At 41.3% G+C, this 25974-nt stretch overlaps 1 protein-coding gene across 1 annotated transcript in view; it reads right to left on the bottom strand.

Annotated features, from left to right (window-relative positions):
* Positions 1-1763: 1763 nt before the first annotated feature.
* Positions 1764-25974, bottom strand: part of rragd (ras-related GTP binding D) — a 53753-nt gene continuing 29542 nt past the window's right edge. The window contains exon 7 of the mRNA XM_079573534.1: positions 1764-2065. Within this exon, the coding sequence (XP_079429660.1) occupies positions 1908-2065 (158 nt within the window). The 3' untranslated portion in view covers positions 1764-1907. The remainder of the gene's footprint in view (positions 2066-25974) is intronic.

Below are 25974 nucleotides of genomic sequence, written 5' to 3'. Positions count from 1 at the left end.
GGAGAAACACAAATAGGCGTCGGCATATGGCAAATGTTGGTGATTTGAATCCACAGCTGGATATGTGCTCTAACAAAAGGCAGCAGTGAGCGGGCAGCTGCTGTGACTCACACAGGAAGTAATGACACATTCAGATCCGCCAATGGAAATCTAATTCCCGCTATTGTATGCGACTAACCGCCTGAAAGCCCGGATCTGCGAGCGCCCTGCTGAGAAACGAGACAGTTCATCTGATCTGCACTCAAAACAGGCCAAAACAAACAAATGCAACAAAAATGAGGCATTCAGTGTCAGTGAAAAAGCAAGTTTATTTCAAATGTGCGGGTAATAAACATACACAGGGTAAATATAAATAATTTGTCACGTTGTCTTTGATCACACCTCATGGCAGACAGAGGCAAGCACGAACTTAGTGCATTACATGAAAGAGGCTGAATCAAAGGGAAGTCCACGCAATATGAAAAATTCACAATCATTTAGCATCAGAGGAAACGTCTCTCTGCACCAGTAATGTTGAGAAAGTAACAATATCCCTCAATTCAATAACAGTATTTAACAACTACTTTTTAATGTTGGGCTTCCCCATGAATGGAGCTACTTGTTCAGCCCATGTCGAATATTTCCTATTTGCTTTAAAAGGAAAAAAAAAAAATAGCTATAGGTGGTACATTATTACTATAAAAACACACAACTCTAATTTATCAGTTTCAGTTTATAAAGTTTATGGTATTAAAATATTCATGCAATGAGCAGTTGTCGTCACACAGATAATTTTCTTCCGTTATCCCTTTGAACTCTCAAGATACATTTTTTGGGGGAATGTCTGAGAATTGGAGCACGTTTTGCATTGTGAAAGTCTGAAACTATATTCAGCCTCCAGTTCCTTTATAACATTTATTTGACGTTTGCTTTACCAAACTCCCGCAGAAATTCAGAAATGCATTTACAGGCGAGTAAAAAGGGTATTGCACATGTCTCTATAGGTAAGAGAAACCGGATCACATGGAGGAAACCAAAGAAGGCACAAGGAGAACACCATACAAACTCCGCTTAGGTCCTTCACCTTTCTGAGCGCAGTCTTCATAGCAAGTGTTACCATGGCGCTCGCTGGCATTTTGACCTCCAAGGATCCTTGTATGAAAACTATCAGTCTGTATCCATCTGTTTGAGAACTTGCTTCCACTTCCTTCACAGGTCCTTCCAATATTTATTTAGCATTAAGAGTAACAATAAAATCAAGTCCGATCACCTCTATCGGCACCGCTTTGCACAATCACACATGGTCGCTGCACTGAGGCACTATTTAAGGCTCGGGCGAAAACGCATCACGAGGCAAAGTTGGCTCTGCTTTGTTTTTTTTCAGCATCTGTCAAATATAAAGGGACCATTGTAATCCCACTGTACGTCCTACAGAAGAACTGAATGACAATACCAGATGCTTTATGGTACATCCATGGCTACACATCGCTACGTCAAATTTAACAAAATAGCCTGTCCCAAAATGGCTGCCGTCATTCTTCATGTGGATGCATTAACTGAGTGGGTGGAACAAATGTCTCATTTAAATTGGCTGACTTTGAGCAACCATATGGATAGACTGCTGTTTCCATATGTTGTTGTTGCTAGAAAATGTGAACTAAACGTGATATGGGAGTACCGGGGTAAGCGGATTTTCCACATTTCCAGATTGTCCGAAAGGTAGGGCTGCACAATGCGTCGCCAAAATCAGGCAGACAATTAATTAGTTTCCTTGGCTCTTTTTCTGTACTTTTATCATGTTTTTGGGGCAGCACTGGCACAAATCCTCAGTCCTTTTAAAATTGAGTCAAACGAGAGACCGTGGCTGAAACCTCCCTGCAGAACTGGGATTGGCCGGTCTGAGTCCTTGTCCGTGAGTTGATTACGGGTCAGCGGGGATTGCTGCCGCTCGCTTCGTTGCTCTTAGCAGAGAGTTCGCTCCACCTCCTCTGAAAGTACAGCTTTCGGTTCTCCTGCACTCTGCGGCGCACATCGAACACCTCTTGGATGGCTTGTTTGAAACAGTGGAAGTTGTAGTCAATCAAACCTGTGAAAGAAAAAAAAGAGGTAAACTTTAAAAAACAACAGTGGTGACACGGATACCAAGAAAGTTTGAAATGGACTTTTGTTTGTAAACATGCCTTTACACTTGATTCATTACATTTTGAGTAATCCTTTTTACTTTGTTAATTTCTTGTTCTGTTGCGTTGAGCTGTAGCTGGATTATATTGTGTAATGGATAGAAGAGTAGTCCTCTGCATTTTTAAAATCCACTGTGCTGAGCCGTTCTGCACTAAAACTGCATTTTTTTGCGATACCACTTTTTGCTAGCATGCAATTAGCTAAAATAGGGTGACCTGTATCAAGATTTGATACTTATATGATATGTGTAAATTCCAATTAGCTTACATTTGGACATAAATCTCAGAGCAACATTTAAAATCAGAACAATTTGAGAAGTATAAAACGCAAACATTAAAAACATATCCAAATGAAGGGACTGTACCGAGTTTAAAAATGCTATGTATTTTCCTCCCCCTACATGTTCCAGCCATGTCCTAATGTGTAGAATGAGCTCAGACCTACTCACCACAACTGCCTCTAAAATCCTGCACTGTCACTCAAAAAGGTGTTAATTCGGGTCTGAAGTGTCGTCAATATAGAACCTGCAGATACGCGTAAGACCTGAGGCGGCAGTAGTGAGTCCCTTTAATAACACACACAAAAAAAAAAAAAAAGTTTCCAAGTTTTAAAACAATCCAGACTGTGGCCCTGAGTTGTTCAGGGCCGTCCAGAGCCTTAGAGCCAAACCCCGTCCCCCATGGTTTTAAGGCTGAAGACAGTGGCTGTCAGTGCTGCAGAGGTGTCATGTCCGAGATACAGAGGTGCAGATCCATGGATGCATCGAGGGGTTAAGAGGCAGACTATATCATGCAGACTACGAAGGACTGAGTGATGCTGTTGTATTTCCACACCCCCCATCAGCACCGAGGCAGCATGGTTCTGAAAGAGCTGAAGTTTTTGTAAACACCTGCCAGGGATGCCGCTGAGGAGCGTGCTACAGTAGTCTAGCCTGGAGGAGATAAAGGCACGAACCAGGTTTTCGGCATTCGCGAGGGAGAGAGAGGGGCTGAGTTTTGCAATGTTCCTCAGCTAAAAATAATACACTTTACTGGAGGGGCTAAAATGGGTTTCATAGAATGTACTTTGCTCCTATCAATGTTATATTACAATAGGTCTGTTATGCTGCCTTCATGGGCTCTGCTAAAGATGATATTTTCCAGTTGTGAAGTGGAAATTACAAGTGCATTGTGTTCAAGTGCTTTTGTGTCATAGCAAAGGGAAAACAAACAAAAAAATCGAGTGAAATACAAATCAATGCTTCATTCTTGAGTTCTGCACCTTTCAAAAAGTCACATTTTGAACAGCTCTTTAAAACATTCTGCATGAACTCCAATAGAGCCGTGTGATGTTAAAACAAAATGTCACTATTTTTTATGTAACATGTGTGACAATGGAAGATGAATTAAGCCAGCAAAAGTTATTAATAAATACTGGCAGTGACTCCTGTTTGCAGTTTTTGTGAAATTTTTCCAATGTGGTGCGATTAAGCTATGTCCTGGTGCACCTAATTGAAAATACTTGGGCACACCCAGGCACCCAAACATAAAATATTTGTTTGGAGTCCTGAAAAACAATACACTATAGAGTCAATTCACTTGAGAATAATAAACTAATAAACTGCTGACCTACTGCTACTTTGTTATGAAGCATATACAATCACCTAAAAAGGCATAACAAAACACTATCACTGCTCTGTCGTGTTAAAAGGTAGAAGCTTCCCTCTTAAGCACTCTGGCATCAAAAATATGTGGAGAATATGAGATGAGGTGGTGTTCATGTTCAATTTTCCACTTGGCAAGTGGCATTTCCCATAATTACGAGGCAGCATAAAACCATGTAGAAATCCAAATTCAACTGAGGGTTTGTTAGTGTTAGATTGTAAATGCCATAGTTGTTTCCATCAATACATTTAAAACTAGATAATTACACAATTTGTTTTCACCATCATCACTAAACATGGCTCAGTTTGGAGATTCTCGTCTGCTGTCATAATTCTCAAAATGGCAGCTCTTGTAGCCTGTCAGTGCCCAGTATCTAACAAGAGATCCAAGGAAGAAAATGTTGTAACTTGATCCTGATCAGCGGGCACACTACAAATCAATGTTTAATATTCTAATCCACAACAAATGCCTGATAAAGATTCAGTGCCCTAAAACTCAAGTCTACAGAATGCATGATTATTATTTTACCTTGAGTCGCATACCAACATTGCAGTGATTTGCATTTGTAAGAAGTTATTGAAGGTTTCTTGTTCTTTCTGTCTCAAAAGGCTTTTAAAAGTCTAACACTTGCCCCGGCATACACAACCCAATCACTGCCTATACTTTGATCAAACCTTGCAATATTAGAAGAAAGAAAAAACCTAAATATTTTAAGATTTGGGTCCAGACCACATCCTCTATCAAGCTGCTCATACGTTTCAACCTTCATTTAGCGCTTGAATCTCTGACTGGACGCCGCTGTGGATCTAAAACCTCCTGTAGTGATCGTCTCAGTGGGCGACTGCAAGGTCAGACCTGCTGTCGGTTTGGAGATTGCCAACACTAGGGCCGCGCAACATCAGAACTTTTTTTTTTTTCTCTTCTTCACAATGCATAATTTAGATACGTTTAAGTATTGCTATTGAGATTGGATTTAATGTTTAATCAAGTTTTACACACAAGACAGCCCCATTTAGAAAAGATAGCTGTTTGCAAAGGATTTTGTGGTGCACCCCTTGATATTGATTCAGTAATCGTAGCCCCTTTGCTAACACAACTTTGTAAATGTTCCCTGGGAAACTGTTCAACAAAGTCAATTCTTCACACACTTGCAGACATTGTATTGGCCTAAAAAAGAAAAAAAATTGAATCTTTCCAATATCGAGATGCATGAAATATGGAAGCGAGTTTGTGCATAAAATTCGCTCAGGTATCGACTTGCACTGCATAGAAGGTCATTTTTTGTAAGCATTGATTTGACTGTTGGCAGGTGGGCAACAAAAACTTAGAGACAAACTTTTATTCTTTAACATAAGTTATGGGGGGAAAAAGCAAATCATTTATCTTCTGTATGCGGATTCAGAACACCCGAGTTTAGCAAGAGCTGTGACATATTATTGATGAATGTGTGCAGTCTTCAAATGGCTACAAATCAGTCAGAGGTGAAGTGAAAATATCTGCTTAAAGCTGAGGTGATCACATTGTATTGTAGAGTAAACATCATTTGGCATAATTTCAACTAAATGTCTAAACTCAAGATTTGCAACAGAAAAACAGTGAGTGTCATTCATCAAGGGAAGAGCTGTTGAAATGACTGCAGTCAAGCAGAGTAGAAAGTGGTTAAAGTGTAGGCCAGGGTTGCCAGATTCTCAAAACCAATATATCGTACCAAGCTTCCAAAACTATCGTAGTTCAGCACAAACTACTGTAAACTACAAGAATGTCAACTGTAGCACCTGCACAAAATATGGCTCACATCATCATCACCCCTAACTACAACACAGGCGCACGCACCGTCCCATTTATTACATAACGCACACGCATGACATAACATAGGCACCCAACTTCAGAGATGAACTCCACCTCCATGTCGGAGTCATTCACTTCTGCAGCATTTCTGATGTAGACGTCTTGTACAAGTTTGCTAAAGTTATTGAGCGCAACAACATAGCTTTTTTAGGTTTGGAATCCCTTATATCCTCCTCCATTCTTCAGACACTGATGTTTGGATGAGCTTGTTAAGGGTTGCAGTGATCAGTCGCTTGCTGGATTTGGTTTTATCAGATTTACTTTGGAGAACACACTCACACGGGGCGTTAGAATAAGGAAAAATAATTAGCTAAGCCGTAATAAAGAAGTGGGGCAAATTACCAACTCACGAGAGGTGAGACGGGGTTATGTCATGCTGACCACACAAATGCCACGGCTGCAGCCAAGGCAGGAGGAAAATGCAGTAGTGGAACTGTAAAACTGATCCAGGGACAGCCTCTCTTTCTGGCAGCAGATATTACACCTAGGTGAATACAGAAGCCAAGTCTGACTCCAGATCAGAGCGAAAGCAAAACGCTGCTGAGGGGACAGTGCATTTAACCAGACTTTATCTGGCGCTCTGAAATCATCATACATTTAGGGCTTTTTTGAATTATTGATCGTACATCGTAAAGGGGTCAAAATTAGCTATCGTACGTCTGGCAACCCTGGTGTAGATTCTTGAGCACAGAGTGGTGAGCGAAATAGTCTGATTTGTTTATTTTTTTCATTTTTAGCATAGGCAATCTGACAGAACATTGTTATTTTTTGTTATTCAAGAAGCATTAAAATAGATACTCATTATTAGAGGAAGGAGCAGGAAATACAAAAATATATAGATATAGAGCTGAAGTCGAGACGAGCACAGACAAAATATATAAAGTAAAAGAACCTATCCTCACAAGCACAATTTCTCCCAAAAAGTGTCTGCGATACTGCAATATCCAGTGGGATCTGGAAACAAGCTGAAAACACCAAATTTGTGATACAAGGTTATTATAAATGCATCTCTAACAACATAAGACACATGTTTTTGCATAATTCAATTTGAAATGAAACTTGTATTTCATTTGGCGTACACACACACTCTAATTCTTTTACCTGTGTTTTTCAAGAGATTTTGTGTCTGAATAAAACATTCGAGCTCAACATTTGCAAATAACTTTCCCCGTGAGCCAATTTTTCTGAGACAAAAAGTCAAATCAGACGACGAGACAAAAAGCAACCAGAACCAAACCAGGTTTGAGTAAAACATCGGCTCCACAAACAAAATCAGTGGCGCCGCCATCACACGAGGAGCCTATTGAATAATATATAATACCCAGGAACAACACAGGGCATGCTGAGCCCCACCACCCGCAACAATGGACGCGGCTAATACCGTATCTCGTCTGCACAAACACGACTTGCACTGAAAACAGGCTTTCATAACGAGATTTATGAAGAAACGGGACACTTTTCTTCCTTGTCTGTCGGCAGCAGCGGGTAAGACACAAAGCGATTAATAATAAGCCTGGAAAATCTCTTCATAGCTGTGCCAATATTGAGCTAATTGCTGGTAATGGCTGCGGGCGTGTTCGTGTGAAACCGGGAAAATGGAAAGTTTGGGCTGAAAATGCAATTCAATTGAGTTGTTTTGTTGTTTTAATTCGTCAATTGTTCAAGTTTGTTAAAGTTAAAATAAGAGCATGCAGTCTCTTAAAGCCCTTGAGGAATTAATTTTTTTCAGCCTATTGCCCAGTATCCATTTAAGGGCATTTAACAGTTAAATGTGGTACAAGCAGAAACAAACTTTATCTTTTATTTAAACAGGAAAGTCAGTGACATTTCTGAATTTCTTTCCTGGGAGCCCTAATGAGAGAGTGGCACAGTATAAGCAAACTATTGAACCAGGAGACTTCTTGGTGGTGCAGTGGTGAGCTCTGTAAACCGATAGATTAAAGCCAGAACATAGCAAAGTGCCATTAAGGCAAAACCTCCCTATGGCATTTCCTGTCCATATACCAGCCATACAAACTAATTTTAGGGCTATGCTTGTCTGCTTGATAAATGGCAAGCCTTACTCTTCTTGGACTTCAGGGAACTGCCTCCAAAAAAAAAAGTCTTCGTGCCAGAATCCACAGGGTGCATTACAAAGCGGTGGTCAGCAATTTTGTCAAGTTTGAAAAGTGCTGACTGGTTTCCGGAGAAAAAGATCTAAAATGTTCAGCATCAATGGGGTAAGATGAAATCAAGAAAGAAAAAAGAATCACTCCATCACATTGCAGCATTGACACTGGTCTGACCCAACTAGAGATGCACCGATACAGCTTTGTTGCTTCCGACACCGATACTGGATTGAGTATTCGATTTACAGATACCAAGAGACTTTCTTAAAAGTGGTATTCTCCAAGTGAAAAATTTAATTGACTTCTCCATTGTAAGATCAATAAAGTCGTATTTTATTGTCATGTTACAGATCAGTTATCTCTATATCTATTGATAAACTCTTGGATAAACATTTAAGAATGACTTTTCTACACCAAATATCCTGGGTATATGACAGGGTTTAGGCTACATTAAAAGGACTAGATGCAAGTTGGTCATTTTTATGCTCACTACTGCCACGTCAGGTCATACGTGTAACTGCAGGTGCTATATTAAAGTGATATTTCAGGATTTTTGACATAGGGCCTCATTTCCTAGTTATCCAGAGTGTTGTGATATTGTTTTATGTAATTCATGCAGTCCATATATTTGAAGAGTCGAGTGACGCTAGGCTAGGGCAAGGCTAGCGCATTTCTATGGTATCAGCCAGCCTGGAGGGGGCGTGTCAGAAAGGGTCAGAGGTTCTTAAAGACACAGAGGCTTATTTCAAGACATTCACTACAGCCCTTTTGAGAGAGCAATTTTAAACAAGGCAGTTATTCTAATTTACTGCATTTACAGACCAACAGAAGGCTTCGTCATCATTGTAGTGTGCTATAGACTGGTGCTATGTGATTGAAAAAAAGCATAATACCCCCTCTTTAAGTGATCTCATCATTACAGATATGTTTATTATATTTGGCTACTTAAGGTATTTCTATCATTAGTTTCTGACCCAGCCTTGATGAGTTTTTATTTATTTTATTATTAGCATGCTCCTGCTAGCTTTAGCATGCTATTGCTAACTGCAGAATTTTCCGGCGATCAAAAATACATTTGAGAATGTTAAACTAACTCGGTGATTGAATTCTCCAAGTTCTTACCTTTACAATGATATACAATATCATGCCCATATTCACTTAGATTTAGGTGGTAAAAGTTGTGTTTTAAGGCATTGAGAACCAAAACTAGTATCAGTTCAGAATCGGATATTTGAAGCCGATACCAAATATCTTATTTTTTCCAGTATTGGCTCCAATATCCGATACCAGCATTGTATAGGTGCGTCCCTAAACCCAACCACCATTTACTATACATTTCACATTCAATTATACATCTACCAACATGCTTATTGAGGCTTTTTAAGTAGAATTGTTTAGCAATGTAACGTTTTGTCATCGCAATATAGAAGCTACAATATATTACATCACTGAGATCTTCCTTCTGACTGAGACTTACACACACACACACACAAAACATCAAACAAAAATGCATGGTACTCATCATTTTCCTAATTTAATTCGATTTGAGCTTTGCGTTTCTCTTGATTTAACAGTATTTAAAGTCGTGTTTTGGCACAATGATGAAATAAATCAATCTTATAATCTTCTGTTATCCTACTTCTTCATTATTCTAGAATTTGATCTCTTCCCATATCCAATCCCCCTCTGTGTGTGTTTCTTGCAGGTATGCATCACACAGAAGTGCTTTGAGCCTGCAGCCCTTCTCCTTTGACACATCGCACTCTCTGCACCGCTCGAGGGTCCTCTATTGTGCGGCCAACAACACACTCTGCCTGCAGCTGTCATGAGCCGCTTTGTACGGCTAAGTCCCCGCACAAGCCTGTTAGTGCACCAATCCTGCCTCTGCCTCTGTGATCAACGCAATCACGGCTTATAGCTGCTCTGTTGTTGCCAACGGAGGGTGGCATCTATGTAACAAATAGTGTAGAAAATAAGGGCAATTCTAAACCTTATGTAACAAATTAGATGCACTAAAAGAAATCAGAAACTACTCCTTGGTTGCTTCTCCGGGCCATATTGATACTGTCCACACAGACGGAACAAGAAACACCCCCAGATGCTCTACAGCTCGATGTCCTAAACACACCCTGTGAAACTTTTCTTTTTGGCTTCTAAAACATTGGCTTTAGATAAATGTTCACTTGTCTCCCAATATAGGCTGTGCAGCTGTATAAATTAATGGCATCATGGAAAGATCAATCAATTCCTGACAGTTTTCATAATGTGTTGCCTAATTGGTTTGTATTTTTTTGCTGCGTCATTCATAAAAATCCAACCCTTTTTTTGTCCACCTTTCAATTCAACAATGTGCTTTTATTTTTACATGACTATAGATGTTATGGAGGGACGAAATGATTTAACATCAGTGTTCTTCTATGCAGTCTAGTTTTGAGGTTTCATTCAAAAAGAAATGTCAATGACTGTTCTTTCTCCGTGTATGACCATGGTTGATCGTGAACGCGTCGTCGTCCCTGGCTTCTGTACAAAATGAAAACGACTGCATCCAGTGAAGGTCTCTCCGCTCATTTAGCTCATCACTAAAGCCACTGTGCAACCGGGACAGATGGTCAGTACTTTCATTCCAAACAAAATCGGATGGAATTTGTTTGCTTTTGGTTGCAAAATAAACAGCGGCGCATTGAACAAGACATTTTTAGAAGGGAATGGCGGTTGCGCGAGGCAGATGCCAGAAGTTTGCTGACGTTTTCCTTGAACACGTCTCTGCACCCAAAGCTCCCTGATGTGCTGTCCGCTATGAAACGGATCAACTTCAAAAGCCGTTTGGCACAAATGCGTTTGATGATTATGGAAACAATATCGCAACGTGAGGATGAGAAATGTGTCTGTTCTCAGCACGTAATACAAAAAAACAGAATAGGAGCCATAAGTGGAGTTGATCAAGCCCATTTTTTGGCCTGATCATTTTGTGATACAGGCATATAATTGAGCATAAATGTTGGCCTTATGTTATTTTCAGTAAAAGCTGACCTCAGCCCAATGCCAGTTACATTTTATTTAATTCCAACTTCAACAACACGTTTGGTTCAAGGACTCAAAAAAAAAACTTTCAGATCCGCTTCATTTGATTTGGTACACAACATCCTGACCAGAATGAAGATAATTAAATGGCTTTTTTTGACTTTTTCAAACATTCAACATTCTATGGACAAAGTGTAAAGACTATGAACAATTAACTTTTTGGTCATATTTTTTGGGCTTTTCTCAAAGTGAGAATTCATACTGATTTTTTGGCTTCATCTCTCCCAATATGATCAACTAGTGCTACTTAGTAGAGAGTTCTGAAAAAACTGCTGTGTGCCTTTGCCTTTTCAGCTGGATAAAAAAAAAAAAGACACAGTGGTTCACATAACAGGAGCTGGATTTGCCAGACTCTCCCGGTGTCTGAAATGGTTTCCTTCTGGTTTCTTTTAGTCCTGAGCTTCTGCAACTGTGGACCAACTCTCTGATCTATGGAATCTCATTTTCAAGTTAATTATCTCCACTTCTGACTGAGTCCACTTGGGAATTACAGGCATTGCAAGATAGGGCAATTTAGAACATGCCCAATAAACCTCCAGCTAAGTACTCCTGAATGTAAAGCTAGCAAAATGAAAGACTGGTTCTCAGCTCCTCTGTTGGCAGCCTTCGATATTTGTCAAATGCACAGGACAAACTGCCCTATTTCGGTTAGGAAACAACACCTTGATGTTGCATTGTAGCCATAGACATTATTAATAGATCATCATTAATCACTTTTCCCCGTTTGCCACAATGACTACGTTAAAGGGGGAAATCATGGCAGATTTACAGACTCCTCCTATCCTGCTGTGACGGAGCATGTTCCTAAAAAGGGCATATGGGCGAAGTTCAGTCGTAGCCACGCCCACACCATTAGCTCTGATGCTAACGGCCTGTCAATCAAAGTCCAGCCCTGATAAGTATATAAGATTTCTATAAAAAATGTCATTGTAACCAACACAGCGTTATCACAGGGGGAATATCTAGCTGTAGAGAGTTCCAAAGTTGTTTTTAACGTGTCTAAAGTGCAATGCTTTCCAATGGGAGACTAGCGGCTATATGGAGGTACTACAGCAATGACAGACCAATGGTGGCCCAGAGTGTTATCGTCACAAAGCAGAGCAGCCAGCGGCCATTGATTGTAGCATGTTTTTTTTTTCTTTTCCTTTTCTTGATTCAACAGCTTTTGCTTCAAACCACCCTTTGCAGTTTTCCCAGCAGTCTTCCCAATGCTGTGTTTACTTTTGTTATGACACCATGGGACGCATCTCTCGTACCCTGTGTTTAGCTGGACTGAGGCTGCGCGAGTGTAAGGAAAATGAGAGAATTAATAAACACATTGGCCAGACTCACCAGGCACCTGTTATTATTGATAGATAATTAGCACCGGCAGCAGGGGCTTTAAATGAGCTGCCGAACTCTGGTAGAAAATCCATTTAACGCTTGTTAGGAAACAGTTGGTTGCACAGGAGGCGTTTGCTACGACACAACTGGAAAGCATACAAGATCAAGCACAATCATATTCCTTCCTTTACACAGTTTGGCAGTCATTACTAATTACACATGGCATCTACCCTCAAATGTTGCCAAAGCCATTTCTGAAATAAGATTTGCCACATTGCAAGCTAAATAGTGGTTCTCTTTTAACCAGGGCAAGAGTTCTCGTGAGGTTTTACACTTTGCACAGTTGACTTGTAGCAAAATTTTAAGTTTGCAAATCTTGGGTAAACAGTGTAGGCGAGAAAGCCAACGGCAGAAAGACATGCCTCGTCACTGTGATTTTGTCTCAGGACTTTACTGTATCTCAACTAGGCTGTACCTGACTCTCTAAAGGGTTAGGAAAAGTGCATTCTTTCACTGAAGGCAATCGAGAAAAAAAAAAACTAAAAGATGTCCTCCTACATTATTACTTCCAGCAGAAATTCAAAGACACCAATTTAACCAAGATGTGACTTTGGACTGAGGGGGAAAGGGCAGGGAGTGTCAAAACATGCAAACGATTGCCTTTCCTCAGAAGGGTTTCGAGGACTCAACCTAGTCCAGAGAACTCATTTAAAATCTTCAGCAAAAATAAAACACGGACGACTGGGGGCTCATACAAACCTTTTTCCTTATGTGAGTTGGAGTCGGGCCAAACCTAAATGTATGCTCGTACATACCTACAACAAATTCAGATATTGGAGTGTTTTATCTGCACCTGTAGCCCTTTCTCAGCCATATGTAATGTTAATTTAATATTCTCATAATACGCATTTATTATGTGCTTATGACCTGACCCTCTCACCAGACAAGGGACCCCTTTGAATCCCAGGTGCCCTCACACTCGACAGGTTAGGGGGGCAAAAGCAAAAATGACAGAACCAACGCAACAAAATCACTTCTTGAGGACCAGCTACAGCGCCACCCTGTTATTACATTTGATTTTCCAATGAAGGGTCTGATTTAGTGGTTCGAGATCCAAAAGTGAGTGGTGGAACAATGACCAATGGGTCACGACTATCATCCGTGCATGCAAAAGTTCTTTAAATATTTCATGTGGAAGTCCTGTTCATATTTACTTACACTTATATACACACTAGCTGAGACCCGGCCTTCGGCCGGGCCTCGCTAGTCTCCACATTTGATATTCTGAGATTATGAGTGATTACAAAGAAATGTCCAACCCGTCACACAGTTCAGCTGTAGACCAGTGGTTCCCAACCCATTTCAAAAACTATGGCCACTACAAATGTGTAAAATAATGAATGCTAAAAATAATTTCAAACAATCTGCAATTGGAGTGCTTGATGCACCCGCACTCCTTTCTTATAAACTACATCCAAAATATGTTCGATAAACTCAGGGAATAGAATTCAAGAGACAGTGGAATAATTATGGATAAATATTAGGGGTTCAGCACTAACGGTTTGGTTCACGGTGCAGGACCCGTGGTTTGGTGCATCACGGTAGTGTACAATCAAACAAATAATAAGTTGGTTTTGAAATGAAATAGCCTAATGATCGTTGTTAGAGAGTATTTATAACTGTACAATAAAATTGGCAATGCTTTCAAAGCTGCTTTAGAATGAAATGTACCTCTGGGCTCACAATACGTGAAAGCAGAATAGAAAACAAATGGTACAGCAGCAAAGTAAAAAAAAAAAAAAAAAAAAAAACTACGCAGTGCAGGCCATGCGCTCGTGAAGTGGTAGTTTCATTTTCGCTTTTACTCACACGGAGGATAAATCAGTCGGAGCAGCGCGTGTGATTAGAGGCTCGTGTTTGAACAGGTTTTGGGCAATGTTTTGCGTGTACTGTTTTTCGGAGACAAAACTTTGGAGACGGAATACGGCCAGGATTGGATCTTACGCATGTGTCTGCGCCTCTGACATTAAGCAGCACTGGATCCATAATGAACCAAAGCCTCGGTCACTGCAGGAGAGACTTAAACAAAGACAGATGTCATGTCTTTTGGAGGATGTAACTGTACCTGTGCGGAGCGTCTGCAGGTTAGCGGTCAGTACCGTCGCCAGTCTTCCTGGTGTTCCCAAACAGTCTCCCATCCCAGTCCTAACCAGGCCCGTCCCTGCTTAGCTTCAAAGTCGGTATGGGAAATAAACATGGCGGCCATTGAGATTGTGTTTTCTATTATAGATAACAGAATGTAACTACAAAAAACTCACAGCCACTACCACCATCACCAATTGGCCCCAAGCACCAATGTTAAGCTAAAATTGAAAGTTAACCCTGGTTCGCTATAAAAAAAAATAATAAAAAAGAAATTGCTATCACTACTACAAATACAAAACATCTGACACAGTTTGATGCCACTTCAGCTGTCGAGTGCATACAAAAAAAAATAAAAAATAAAGTTTTATAAAGTTTTAAAAGCACAAGTATAAACTGGTAAGACCCCAGAGTGCAGAGTTGCGTCCCAATTACAGCGGGAGGACCCCAGAGGGCAGAGGACAGGAGCTCTCTTCATGTCTGAGGTGTCGGAGGGACCGCCAGTGATCAAAAACACAACTCATGAAAGAAGACGCTCGGCCTTTGATTCACAAGACAAAAGCTGATGCCGTTTGTTGAGCTCAGCAGCAAAGCCACGATGAAATCTCATAACCATTCTGGACCAAAGCACGTTCACTGTTTAACAATCCTAGACGGCATTATTAAAGTGTCAGAAAATTGGAAAAGCAATCCAATTTCATCTGAAATGTTTCTCTCTCATTACACACCCTATTGAAATTAGAATAGAAATCATCCCTTAATGGTCATGACTCATACGAAATATCAGACTTCAGCTCAGTTTTCTCTCCAACACTAAAAACTTTGAGGGCAGATTTGATGGAGTTGATAGTCTCTCTGGTTCATTATCTTGTGTTGCGCAGTGGACAGCAGCCCGAGCAGTGACAGCAGGGGCACCAGCCGCTCCCAACACGCTGTGTGCCGCTACATTACTATCAAGAGATTGTTCTTGTACCGCCTTTGCCAATTCTCATTTCCATCTTTCATGTTTGAATAAATACAGATTGGCCCAACGGCAACAGACACTGGCACGAGTTTATGCAAGTGCTTTCTTAACCTCAATGTGGCGGTGTGAAAGTGGTATCTCTAATGACAAAAATACATTGGGAACAAGATGTCTGTGGGCTCTCAGTCATACAGGAGTTGTCCATCTTCAATGAAGGTTCTAGAGTCATCTTCTGTACCCTGTAGTTGAAGTGATGTGAACGCACCATGGTCTAAAGTCACCAACCACTGATACATGTCTTGCTGTGTGGAGGATTGTGGTGTTTTGTGTACTATGTTGTCATTCATCATTCACTGTCTTTTTATGTCTCTGATGGTGTCTTTGCTGTATGTTTGTGCCTGTTGTGTGTCCTATCTGTCATGACATCAACCTGCCATGGGACTACGGATGAAAATTAGCCTATATGGCCAACTCGGGCACATTTACATGTTGAAAAAACACATGTTGATTAATGTGCACTGTCCCAATTCAAATAAAGATTTAAAAAAAAAAGGGTTGAACCTTTCGCCTCTCTCGCACTAAAGTTTCAGCTCAGGCCCTACTCTCAGCCGATCTGTCCTGTGCGAGTCTCAACCTTATTATGACAGGTTGAAACTCAGCCCAGGACAGGTCAATCGGCAGGCAATTAGCAGTAATCAGCTGAGAGAGCTGCTCAGACTGAAACTCAAGTGAGAGTTAGGTCGTTAGGACTTAGAACTACAAAAACGTCTCACCTGTGGGTAAACACATTTGTAGTTAGAGTAGCCATTAATAGAGGGGAGGGACTGGGCCAAGCTGAACTCCTCCCTGTGGTCTATGTCTGGTCTGCGCCTGAGCTGAAACTTTAGTTGTTCACTTCAACTACAGAGTACAGAAGATGACTCACTAACCTTCATTGAAGTTTGAGAACAAGTTTTTAAGCAAACATGTTCATAACAATCAACAGCAGGGTCAAGGTAAAGCTGCATGGTTAGGATGACAATAACTTAGAATAAAAACTGAAATAAAAGTTTATGTAGTGATATGTCGAGAATTTCCTAGATGCTTTTTCTGCAGCATACTGTTATTGCGAGATAAGGATAAAAAAAATAAAGAAAAGTACTTCAGCCACAAGGCGTCACCCAATTACTTTCACAGCTAAATTTACTGTTGAGACATGGGCACTTGTGGCAAACTTCATTATGGTAATCTGCATTTGGCCTGTGTTTAATTGCGTCCCAGAATTTAGCATCTCTGGAAAGCACTTGGCCAACAGTAGTTGTTTTTAAATGGGCTCTATAAATTTACTTTAATTGAATTGCTTGGTCAGTTCAGTGTTTCTCAAACCTTTCAGTCTTATGTACCCAGTAAAAAACAAAACTACCCCTTCAAACAGGTGTACTCAAATTAGGTAAATCTGAAATTATAATAATTATAATAAAGTACCCATTGCTAAGTGCTCGCTTAAACCCCTAGAAGTTGGGAAATGCTGGGTCAGTTGAAAGATAAATCCCTCCTGGAAATAAACGGCCAACGGTTTGACTTTGCAGTTTTTGTGTTACAAAAACTATAGATTGAATTGATATTTTAGACCTCCACCAAGAATCAAATAGAAAATGACAATAAGCAACAATAATTGTGAAGGTCCAAAACCTTCCTTGTACCTGTCGAGATCATTTTTTTTTCTGAGATTTTGTGTCCTGCCAATCGTACAGATGCAACAGAGCATTGAAACTTGTTTTGCTTTTCCCGTCCAAGCTGAAGCTGGACAGTGTTTGTCAGACAGCCCACAGAGTCCCCCTGCATGCAGTCCTCTGTGAGCCACTGTGCTTCAGTTGATGGCACAACAAAAAACAGGAACTTTTAAGCAGAAATACACAAAATGGATCAGTCCCCACTCCACATCGAGCAACACTTTTTGTCATAGATTTTGTCCAACGACCAAAACAAGCACAAGGCAGTAATTGGGAAACCGCAGCAATACAGGACCATAAACCATTACTTTCTGCTGTTGCCAAACCCAGATAACTTGAAGGAAATTAACAGATCATACGGGGTTTAAAAAGTCAAAGCAGAATAGATTATGTGGAAATGATCAGTGAAACAAGAAAACAAAAAGCTCCGCACAACTCGAGTTGGCTCACACAGTTTCATTACTTGCACCAAGTCGTGACGTTTCGGGCGTCAAGCCAGCCCTTCTTCAGACATGAGGAAGGGCTTTGTGTTTTCTTGCTTCATCTTTTTGGGTCCAGCATGCTCGCTTTAGACCTTGGATGCGTCGGTGCACATGGTGTTCTACATACAACCAAGTGACCAAAAAAAAAGAAAAACAAAAAAAATCCCACAACCTACCGCTTTGTAAGTCTCCGCTGCACTAATGTTAATGTTTTAGACTGACCCGTGCTCGGATGAAGAGTAAAGAGATTTACAGGTTAAATCTATTTATTATTTGTGATCAGGGAAACGTCAGCAAAGTCTGGGTTCCCTATGATTTGGGCAGGTGCACAATCCCCATAGTTCCCACAGGATTGGCACCTATGCTTGCACCAGTGGTTCTGAACTGGTAGCATTGGGACCCACAAACACCTACGGCCCGAAACAGAACAGAACTTGTTATACTGCATGTACACAGTAAAATACTTTCGATACCTTTCCAATAATAAATATTGAAATAAATAGACTGCAAGACTTATCTACACATATAATTATGGCTGCATTTCTCAACAACAATGATCTGGACAGGCTGGACAGTTATTTAGAAGGGGCTCCACATATCTAGGATTGTCACGATAACTACTATATCAACTTATCTCTCAATTTAAAAAAAACAGATGAACGATACATTTTTGGGCTCGATGTTCATCGTCTGTTCATTTTGCATTTGTTAAACTTAGCTTCAGTTAGAAATCAAATTGAGTTACATTATAATTCATGTAGCGTGTGTGGTATTTTAGGATAGGATTATGAACTTCTAGAACAAAGGTTTACTGTAATTTTTAAGAGAGTTGACAGTATCCGGTATCGTTAGTCAAGAATATCATTTATCACGATACTTTCCTGCCTCAATATATTGAACTTCAAATTTGTTAGGGCTACACGTATCCAATTCAATCCATGCCAGATTCATCTGACTGAAGGGCAGCCTTATCATCAGGCTGTCATGAAGCTGAACTCTCCCTATACCCTCCCTCTGCTGCCCCCTGAGAAATTCATATCACCATGTGCCATTTGTGATTTTTGCAGCCACATTTGCGTCACAGCCCCAAATGCACTTTCTCGTCAACGTTTTACAAAACATCTGCCTCACAGAAACACATCCAGACTCTGGACTTTTATGAAAACCGACGGATGGACTCCATAAAGGCATCAGAGCTTTCACAATAACAATGTTACCAAATGCTGTGGGGTTTGGAAATATTTCTTACATAACTGCATCAGCCACACACTCAGTATTCGGTATGGCTCGGTCTTGACTTGCCAGGGAAACAGACATCGAGACAAGCAATGGAGTAGAGAGAAAAGACATTCTTCTTGCAGAGCGTGGTATTAGAAGACTTCATGCAATGGCCAATACCACTCTCTCCCACTGTCAGACCCCTGGGCTGCTTCTGAAGGCAAAGTGAGGGCGTATAGCCCACACCGCAGGCAGCCGGGCATATCCAAAACGCCTCTGCATATTTCTCAAGGAGCTTTTTAGAAAAACTTAGCTTGAACCAGTGTCCCTCCGCCGAGACCGAAAATTATTACTCAAAACAAGTAGTACAGCGCGCCACAGTGAATTAAAGGACGTAAACATTGGCCATACAGCGGGATCTCAAACGTACTACTCGAGATAATTGGAGTGGGGAGCATGGACGGAATATTATCAAACTAATGAAGCGTAAAGTGTATTTACATAAATGAGCGCCTGCGGGTGGTAATGTATCTTGACAATGTGTAAGTGAGGAGAGCAGCGAGACTATCAAAGCAGAGCTCACTCAAATCATTGCATACAGACACTAAAGCGGTTTTGAAAAGGTGGATTTGTTTCTGCTTCGTTAAGGGTGGCTAAATCTTCAATGTTCTTCTTTTGCTGTAAAATTTGAGTAAAACTGGGAACCCAACCCTGTGATAAGCCACATTTCCACTGCTCTTGATCCAGGGTCAGTCGAGCTCACTAAAAACTAGAAAAGCAGTCTTCCCATCAAAATGTTCAATCGTTTACAATGAAAGCATGGACTGCACCAGAGATAAACCAGGAACAAATGGAGGACTGACACCAGATTAACCAGGACTTTACCAGATAACCTTCGACACGATAGAGCAAGACTTAAGAGCAGCATGTTGCTCTAAAACCATTAGTTGGACATGTCTGGACTAGAAGGAGCGCGTTTCAGTTACTTCATGCACAAGACTCTGAAGGCTATACTTTGAAGCTGGTTGAACATGTCCTGGATTAGTTCCTCTATCCCTGGTTGACAAACCCAGACATGGAGCTTCTGGATAAGTCGTTCTACAAACGTTTATCGGTTGGTTGTGTTAACCCTGGGTTTCTCTGAGGATTTGTGAGCGTGTTCATGTGAAACAGGAAGAATCAGTGCTAAGCGGCCAATCAAGGAGAGACACAGATCTGAATAGCAAATATAGATCCCTAAACACATGACAAATATTAACCAAGGAGCACGTGATATGTTCACATTTTTATTACCACTGAAATGCAACATTATGTTGGACATATGTGGACGATCAACCACGTGCAGTAAAAGTTACAAAACAAATTACAATATCGCTACTTTATAAAATCAAAACCACAGTCTGGGTGGCAAAGCAGAGGATTTTCTCCTCTGATTGGTCAAAGAGCCATCTTCTTATCTTAGCTGGGAACTAAGTTAAACCTGGTACAGAGCAGGCTATGAGCAGAGGGCATGTTGCTATGGAGATCTACCCCGTCAGAAAATTATCCAGCTTTGTAGTACAGCAAAATCTAGAGGTAGCCCTGAACTTACCCCGCTAACCCAGCTCAGTATACCCCCCTCAGGTCTGCTGAATCAATACTGACGGAATAGAAATATCACTTGAACCACCTTTGTTAAATTTAGAATAGCAGCAACCCCCGAATGAGACACAATTCAAGTTTGTGGCATTGTTCTCTGACAAAAAGCTACAGTAGCCGGAAAAATACTTCCTGTCCACCTCTCTGAGCCACTGCCAACTCATTGAAACTGGAATTGTTCTTTTTTAATCATGTTTTAATCCAATTATTGGTAAAAAAAAAAAAAATCACTAACAAAACTCTAAACACACCATTACACTACATACAGGAAAGTTTGTGCCTAAAGATTCTGAATTCATAGTTAGAAACATGGAAACAGGACGCACATGGGATGATATATTTAACCATGTACAGCAATTGCTCAAACCAAAATAAAGACTGTTAATTACCAGGAAACAAGGCGAGTATGTACTATGTGTAATAATATGGGGCTGGAAATAGCATGTCTCCATCAAATGTCCATGTTATTACTGTGCTGTCAATTTAAGTGCCAACGGAAAAACCCACAATGTCCAAACAACTATGAACCGTATCAACGTTGCTCCCGATTGTCACTTGCGCTGACTTCAGTTACAAGTTTCTGGTATAGAAACTTGTCTGGTGTCTTCAAACTTATCATTTAACCTGCTGCAGTCGTCTCCACTCATTGTCATCTTGAAACATGGCGCCTTCTCTTGCAACATGTATGAAAACCTAATTACGCCGTGGAGAAGTGCAGGAAATTGTCAGGTGCTGAAAACATCTGAAAATCCTTTGTAATAGAGAAAGCCTTAGCATTTTTCTCCATATGCGCCTCTTGTTGCCTTCAATATCCGTCTACGTCAATGCAAAATGAAAGTCAAACTCCAGTTCTTTTCAACACGTTTGATCATCCCTTTTTCACTCTGCGTTTTTTTGTGTTCCTTTCATGTTGCTGTGGGAAAACATGGGTTGTGTTGACTTTGTTGCCCGTGTTGCTGCAAACTACAAGCTTATACGTCTCAGAGACCGTAAACTCTTCTGAAGTGCCTTAAATGTACAGAACTTAAAAAAAGGTCACATACAGTATCACACCTTATCCTTAGTATTTTTTGACGTATAACTTAAAATGTGCGTAGGAGAGGAAGTTTGAACCTGATAAAATGCGGTTATACAACATGCTAGGCTAGCAGAGGGCGCACTTCGTCCCAATGTGCAAGGGCAGCAGTGTAAAAATACACTTAAAAGAGGCCAACAGGTTAATCAACACAGGGAAGAGAGCTTTTGACCACAGACAGGGTCACAACAAGTTTGGTGAAGCGTCTAGACACAAGAGGTGAGAAGGAATGAGAGGAGGCAGCGTGGCGGGATCGGGGGGAGCTGTGCCAGAGGAAGAGGATGGAGGAGGTGTCTCAAACAGGGATAAACTCAGGAGGCAGCGCGCCGTTTCAGGGGAGCACTGAAGGCAGCCAGCCAGGTTTCCTCCGGGTACTCCGGGTTCCCCCACCTTCAAAAACATGCTGGTCACATTGGCCAACAGGACAAACCCCATTGTTGCTCAGTCTTTTCCAAATGGCTCCTCATATGATTTATTTTAATAATATGCTTAATGTAATTTTATATATATCAGAAATAGATTATTATTTTTAAGAATGTGTTGAACACCGTCTTACACCATCTAAGCGCGAACAGTAGACATTTGTTGCATAAACATAGCTCACAGGGTAAAAAAAAAAAAAAAAAAGGTTGACAATGTCAGATTAAGCCCTTTAATCAACATTACAGGTTGTCAAGTTAATTAGTTTGTCAAACAAACTGAATTATCAAGATTTTGATGTGTCAGCACATGTACACTGCTCACAAAAACTTAGGGCACACTCAAAAAACACAATGTAACTCCAAGTCAGTCAAATTTCTGGGATATCAGACTGTCCAGTTAGGAAGCCACGCTTATTGTGAATCAGTTTCACTTGGTGTTGTGGAAATTAAACAGACAACAGGTGGAAATGAGAGGCAATTAGCAAGATCACTCCAAAAGAGGAATGGTTTTGCAGGTGGTGACCACAGACCATTTCCCTGTCTTCATCCTTTGTACCGTATTTTTGGAACACTTTTGCATTTGTCCAGTGTTCTCACCACTGTGTTTGCTGTGTCTCCCAGCGCAGTGTCCAGAGCATGGAGGAGATACCAGGAGACAGGCCAGTACACCAGGAGACCTGGGGGGGGCCGACCGAGGTCAACAACCCAGCAGCAGGACCGCTATCTGCTCATTTGTGTGCGGAGAAACAGGAGAAGCACTGCCCGAGCCCTACAAAATGACCTCCAGAGGGCGAAAAATGTGCATGTTGGTCCTCAAACGGTCAGAAAGCGACTCCATGAGGGTGGTATGAGGGCCCGACGTCCACAAGTTGGGCCGGTGCTTACTGGCCAACACTGTGCAGCCCGATTGGCATTTGCCCGAGAACACAGCGATTGGCAGATTGGCCAATGGTGCCCTGTGCTCTTCACGGATGAGAGCAGGTTCACCCTGAGCACATTTGACAGACGTGACAGAGTCTGGAGACGCCCTGGAGAACGTTCTGCTGCTGCAACATCATCCAGCATGACCGGTTTGGTGGTGGGTCAGTGATGGTCTGGGGAGGCATTTCATTGGAGGGCCGCACAGCCCTCCATGTGCGAGCCAGAGGTTCCCTGACTGGCATTGGGTACCGGGATGAGATCCTCAGACCTATTGTAAGACCATATGCTGGTGCTGTGGGCCCTGGGTTCCTTCTGATGCCTGATAATGCCAGGCCACATGTGGCAAGAGTGTGTCAGCAGGTCCTGCATGATGAAGGTATTGATGTTCTGGACTGGCCTGCCCGTTCCCCAGACTTAAATCCAATAGAGCACATCTGGGACATCATGTCTCAGTCCATCCATCAACGCCACGTCGCACCACAGACTGTCCAGGAGCTGACTGATGCTCTAATCCAGGTCTGGGAGGAGATCCCTCAGGAGGACATCCGTGGTCTCATCAGGAGCATGCCCAGGCGTTGTAGGGAGTGCATTCAGGCACGTGGAGGCCACACACACTACTGAGGATGATACAGACTCGTTTTGAGGAATTTCTACAGAATTTGGATCAACCAGTGACCTGATTTGTCACTTTGATTTTGACTATAATTTTGGATCCAGACCTCCAGGGACTGAGAATTTGATTTCTTATGTTATTATGTTCTGAACACATTGCCCTACACTATGAATAAAGATTTTCATCCGAAAAATCAAATTGATTGACATCTAGGATGTGTTTTTTGAGTGTGCCTTAAGTTTTTGTGAGCAGTGTAGTTTGGTCTGCATTTGAGTCAAGATAATTCAGATTTATTGGAGTTAGCAATTACAGTACCCGTTTTAGCTCTCCAGTGTTTGCTAATTACATAATGCAAAGTAGTTTGGTTTGATAAACTTCAAGGTCTAATATTAGAAATCTGTGTAGGCAAATAAAAAAAAGTAAGTTTTTAATTTCCCATTTTGTTAATTGAAAGCCCATTATCGACTTTGAGTTTAATTTGTCGCAAACCATAATTTGGTTTCAAGCCAAGATAACGATAATGCCATTCTTTGTCTTTTCCCAACAGGTCACTGCGACCCAGAGGCACATCCAGCAGTGTACACTGTGATGAACTAACGAAATGGCTTCATTCCAAAGCAGCAAATTAAAGTTGAGCCGAGCTTTGGTGTAAAAGATCTCTCACTTAGCATTACAAACTGTCAGCCAGTGAACTTGGAAGTCAACTTTAGACATCAAAGCGTCTTCTGAACTAAACTTAACCACCGCAAAAATAAGCTGCAATGAGAGTAAACAGTTTACATTTCAAAAAGCATCAAAAAGCAGTAGCCTCCACACCTGCTGAGCACCTCAGATCCACGCTAAAGACATTTGACTTCTGTCTAAAGCTGGCCCTTATAACACTAGGATGGATATGAAAGGTAACAAAGCCTTGGACATCTGTTGTGAAATCACTCAAGCGGGAGATGGATGGAATTTAATTTTGTTTTGATTCATTTTTGCCAGAATTGTTATTTTCTGTCACACTTTGTTTTTACAACAGCACAGTAATATGACTTTGTATTATGATGGAAATAGCATGGCAACTATGATTAAAATATGAATGTTTCCCGGATATTAACAGTCTTTATGGTGGATTAATGTCAGGGCTCTGGTTTGAATAAATTGTATGAGAGACTATTGTACTTGCCAAGAAAACAGCAATGTTTGCAATTTGCTAAATGCCACATATTCAACTCATAGAGGAAGCATAAGCTATTTTTTTCATTAAGTTGTGATAAAACAAGACTTCATTCTTGCATTATTGATACTCTCATAACGATATTTGGATGATTTATTGTAGAGCCCTTCTTTTATATTTCCAAAGAGTCAGTTTAACATTAGGGTCTTAAATTTTTGCTCTGTATCCAACCTCCCTCCAGAAGCTTTATTGCTCCCCACTCCAATGAACATCTTCAAACCTCTCTCCCCTTTCTTCAACTCATTTCTCCTGTGTCTTTCTATTTTGCAGTGCGGCGCTCGCCTTCACTCATCATAAGAGAGTGAAGTGAGGCCCTTGAGTGACTGTGACTCTCCCGCTGCTCCGGGGCACCTTTCAGTAGATGACCCGCCTGCTCAATCCTTCACACGCAAGAACAAGCAACACACACTCACTATACCAGCTGTCTTTATTTTCAAGGTAGCCCATTTTAACATACGGCCGCAGATGAGGTACTTATAGAGAAAGTATGCACGAAGGATTTCGCTTCAACCGCACATAATGGCACATGGTATAGACTTGAACTTGTAAGGGATGAGTGATTGAGATAAGAGATTTGAGGCCTTGATGTTAGAAGGAGATATAATGTCATTTGTCAACAGTGGGTGGCTGGCGGCCAATCGTTTATGATCTGCACTCAACATTCGCTTATTTTGTAGAGGGTTTACTTGACCTTGGAAGGACAGGAAGATAGCAGAGAATTTGTAAGCTTTTAGACGGATGCAGAAGTATCAAATAAGACAGCAATTTTTTTCCATTGCGTTTGTTCCTAATGCGTTGCTGAGTATTTGGACGCAATGAGCAGGCTGGCAGCACGGTCTTGCCTAACAGCTAGTAGCTTCTGGGTTTGATTCCCGGGACCGCGTGGGGCGTGTAGAATTTGTATGTTTTACCAGCGTCTGGGTTGGTTTCTTCCAGGTCCTCTGGTTTGCCTCTACTGTATATATTCCTCACCTTCAGCCTATTCATCTTATTCCGGAAGTTGCCGAGGGTGCTGACATGAAATGTGCCTTCCCCTTCACTCGTATTAGTTTACATATTATTACTTTATTTTACATACATATGGTAGTTTGGGGCAACAGGTAGTAGTAGTAGAGTGGGTCGTCTTGTGAACAGAGGGTCGGCGGTTTGATTCCCACAGGGGCACACTGTCGCTGTGTCCTTGGGCAAGACACTTCACCCACCTTGCCTATAGCATCTGCGTACACTATAGGCGTGTGTATATAGCGTGTGAATGGGTGAGTGGCTCCTTGATGTGAAGCGCTTTGAGTGCCTAAAGCAGGTAGAAAGGCGCTTTATTTACCCTATTCCGGAGGTTCGTGTGGGCGCCGCCATGAATTGTGCCCGCTCCTTTTCTCCTAATCAGTTAACATAGGACAGGAGGAGT

This window comes from Gobius niger, assembly GCF_951799975.1.
Source record: "Gobius niger genome assembly, chromosome: 16".
Classification (NCBI taxonomy): Eukaryota; Metazoa; Chordata; class Actinopteri; order Gobiiformes; family Gobiidae; genus Gobius; species Gobius niger.
This window is presented reverse-complemented; position numbering and strand designations above follow the sequence as displayed.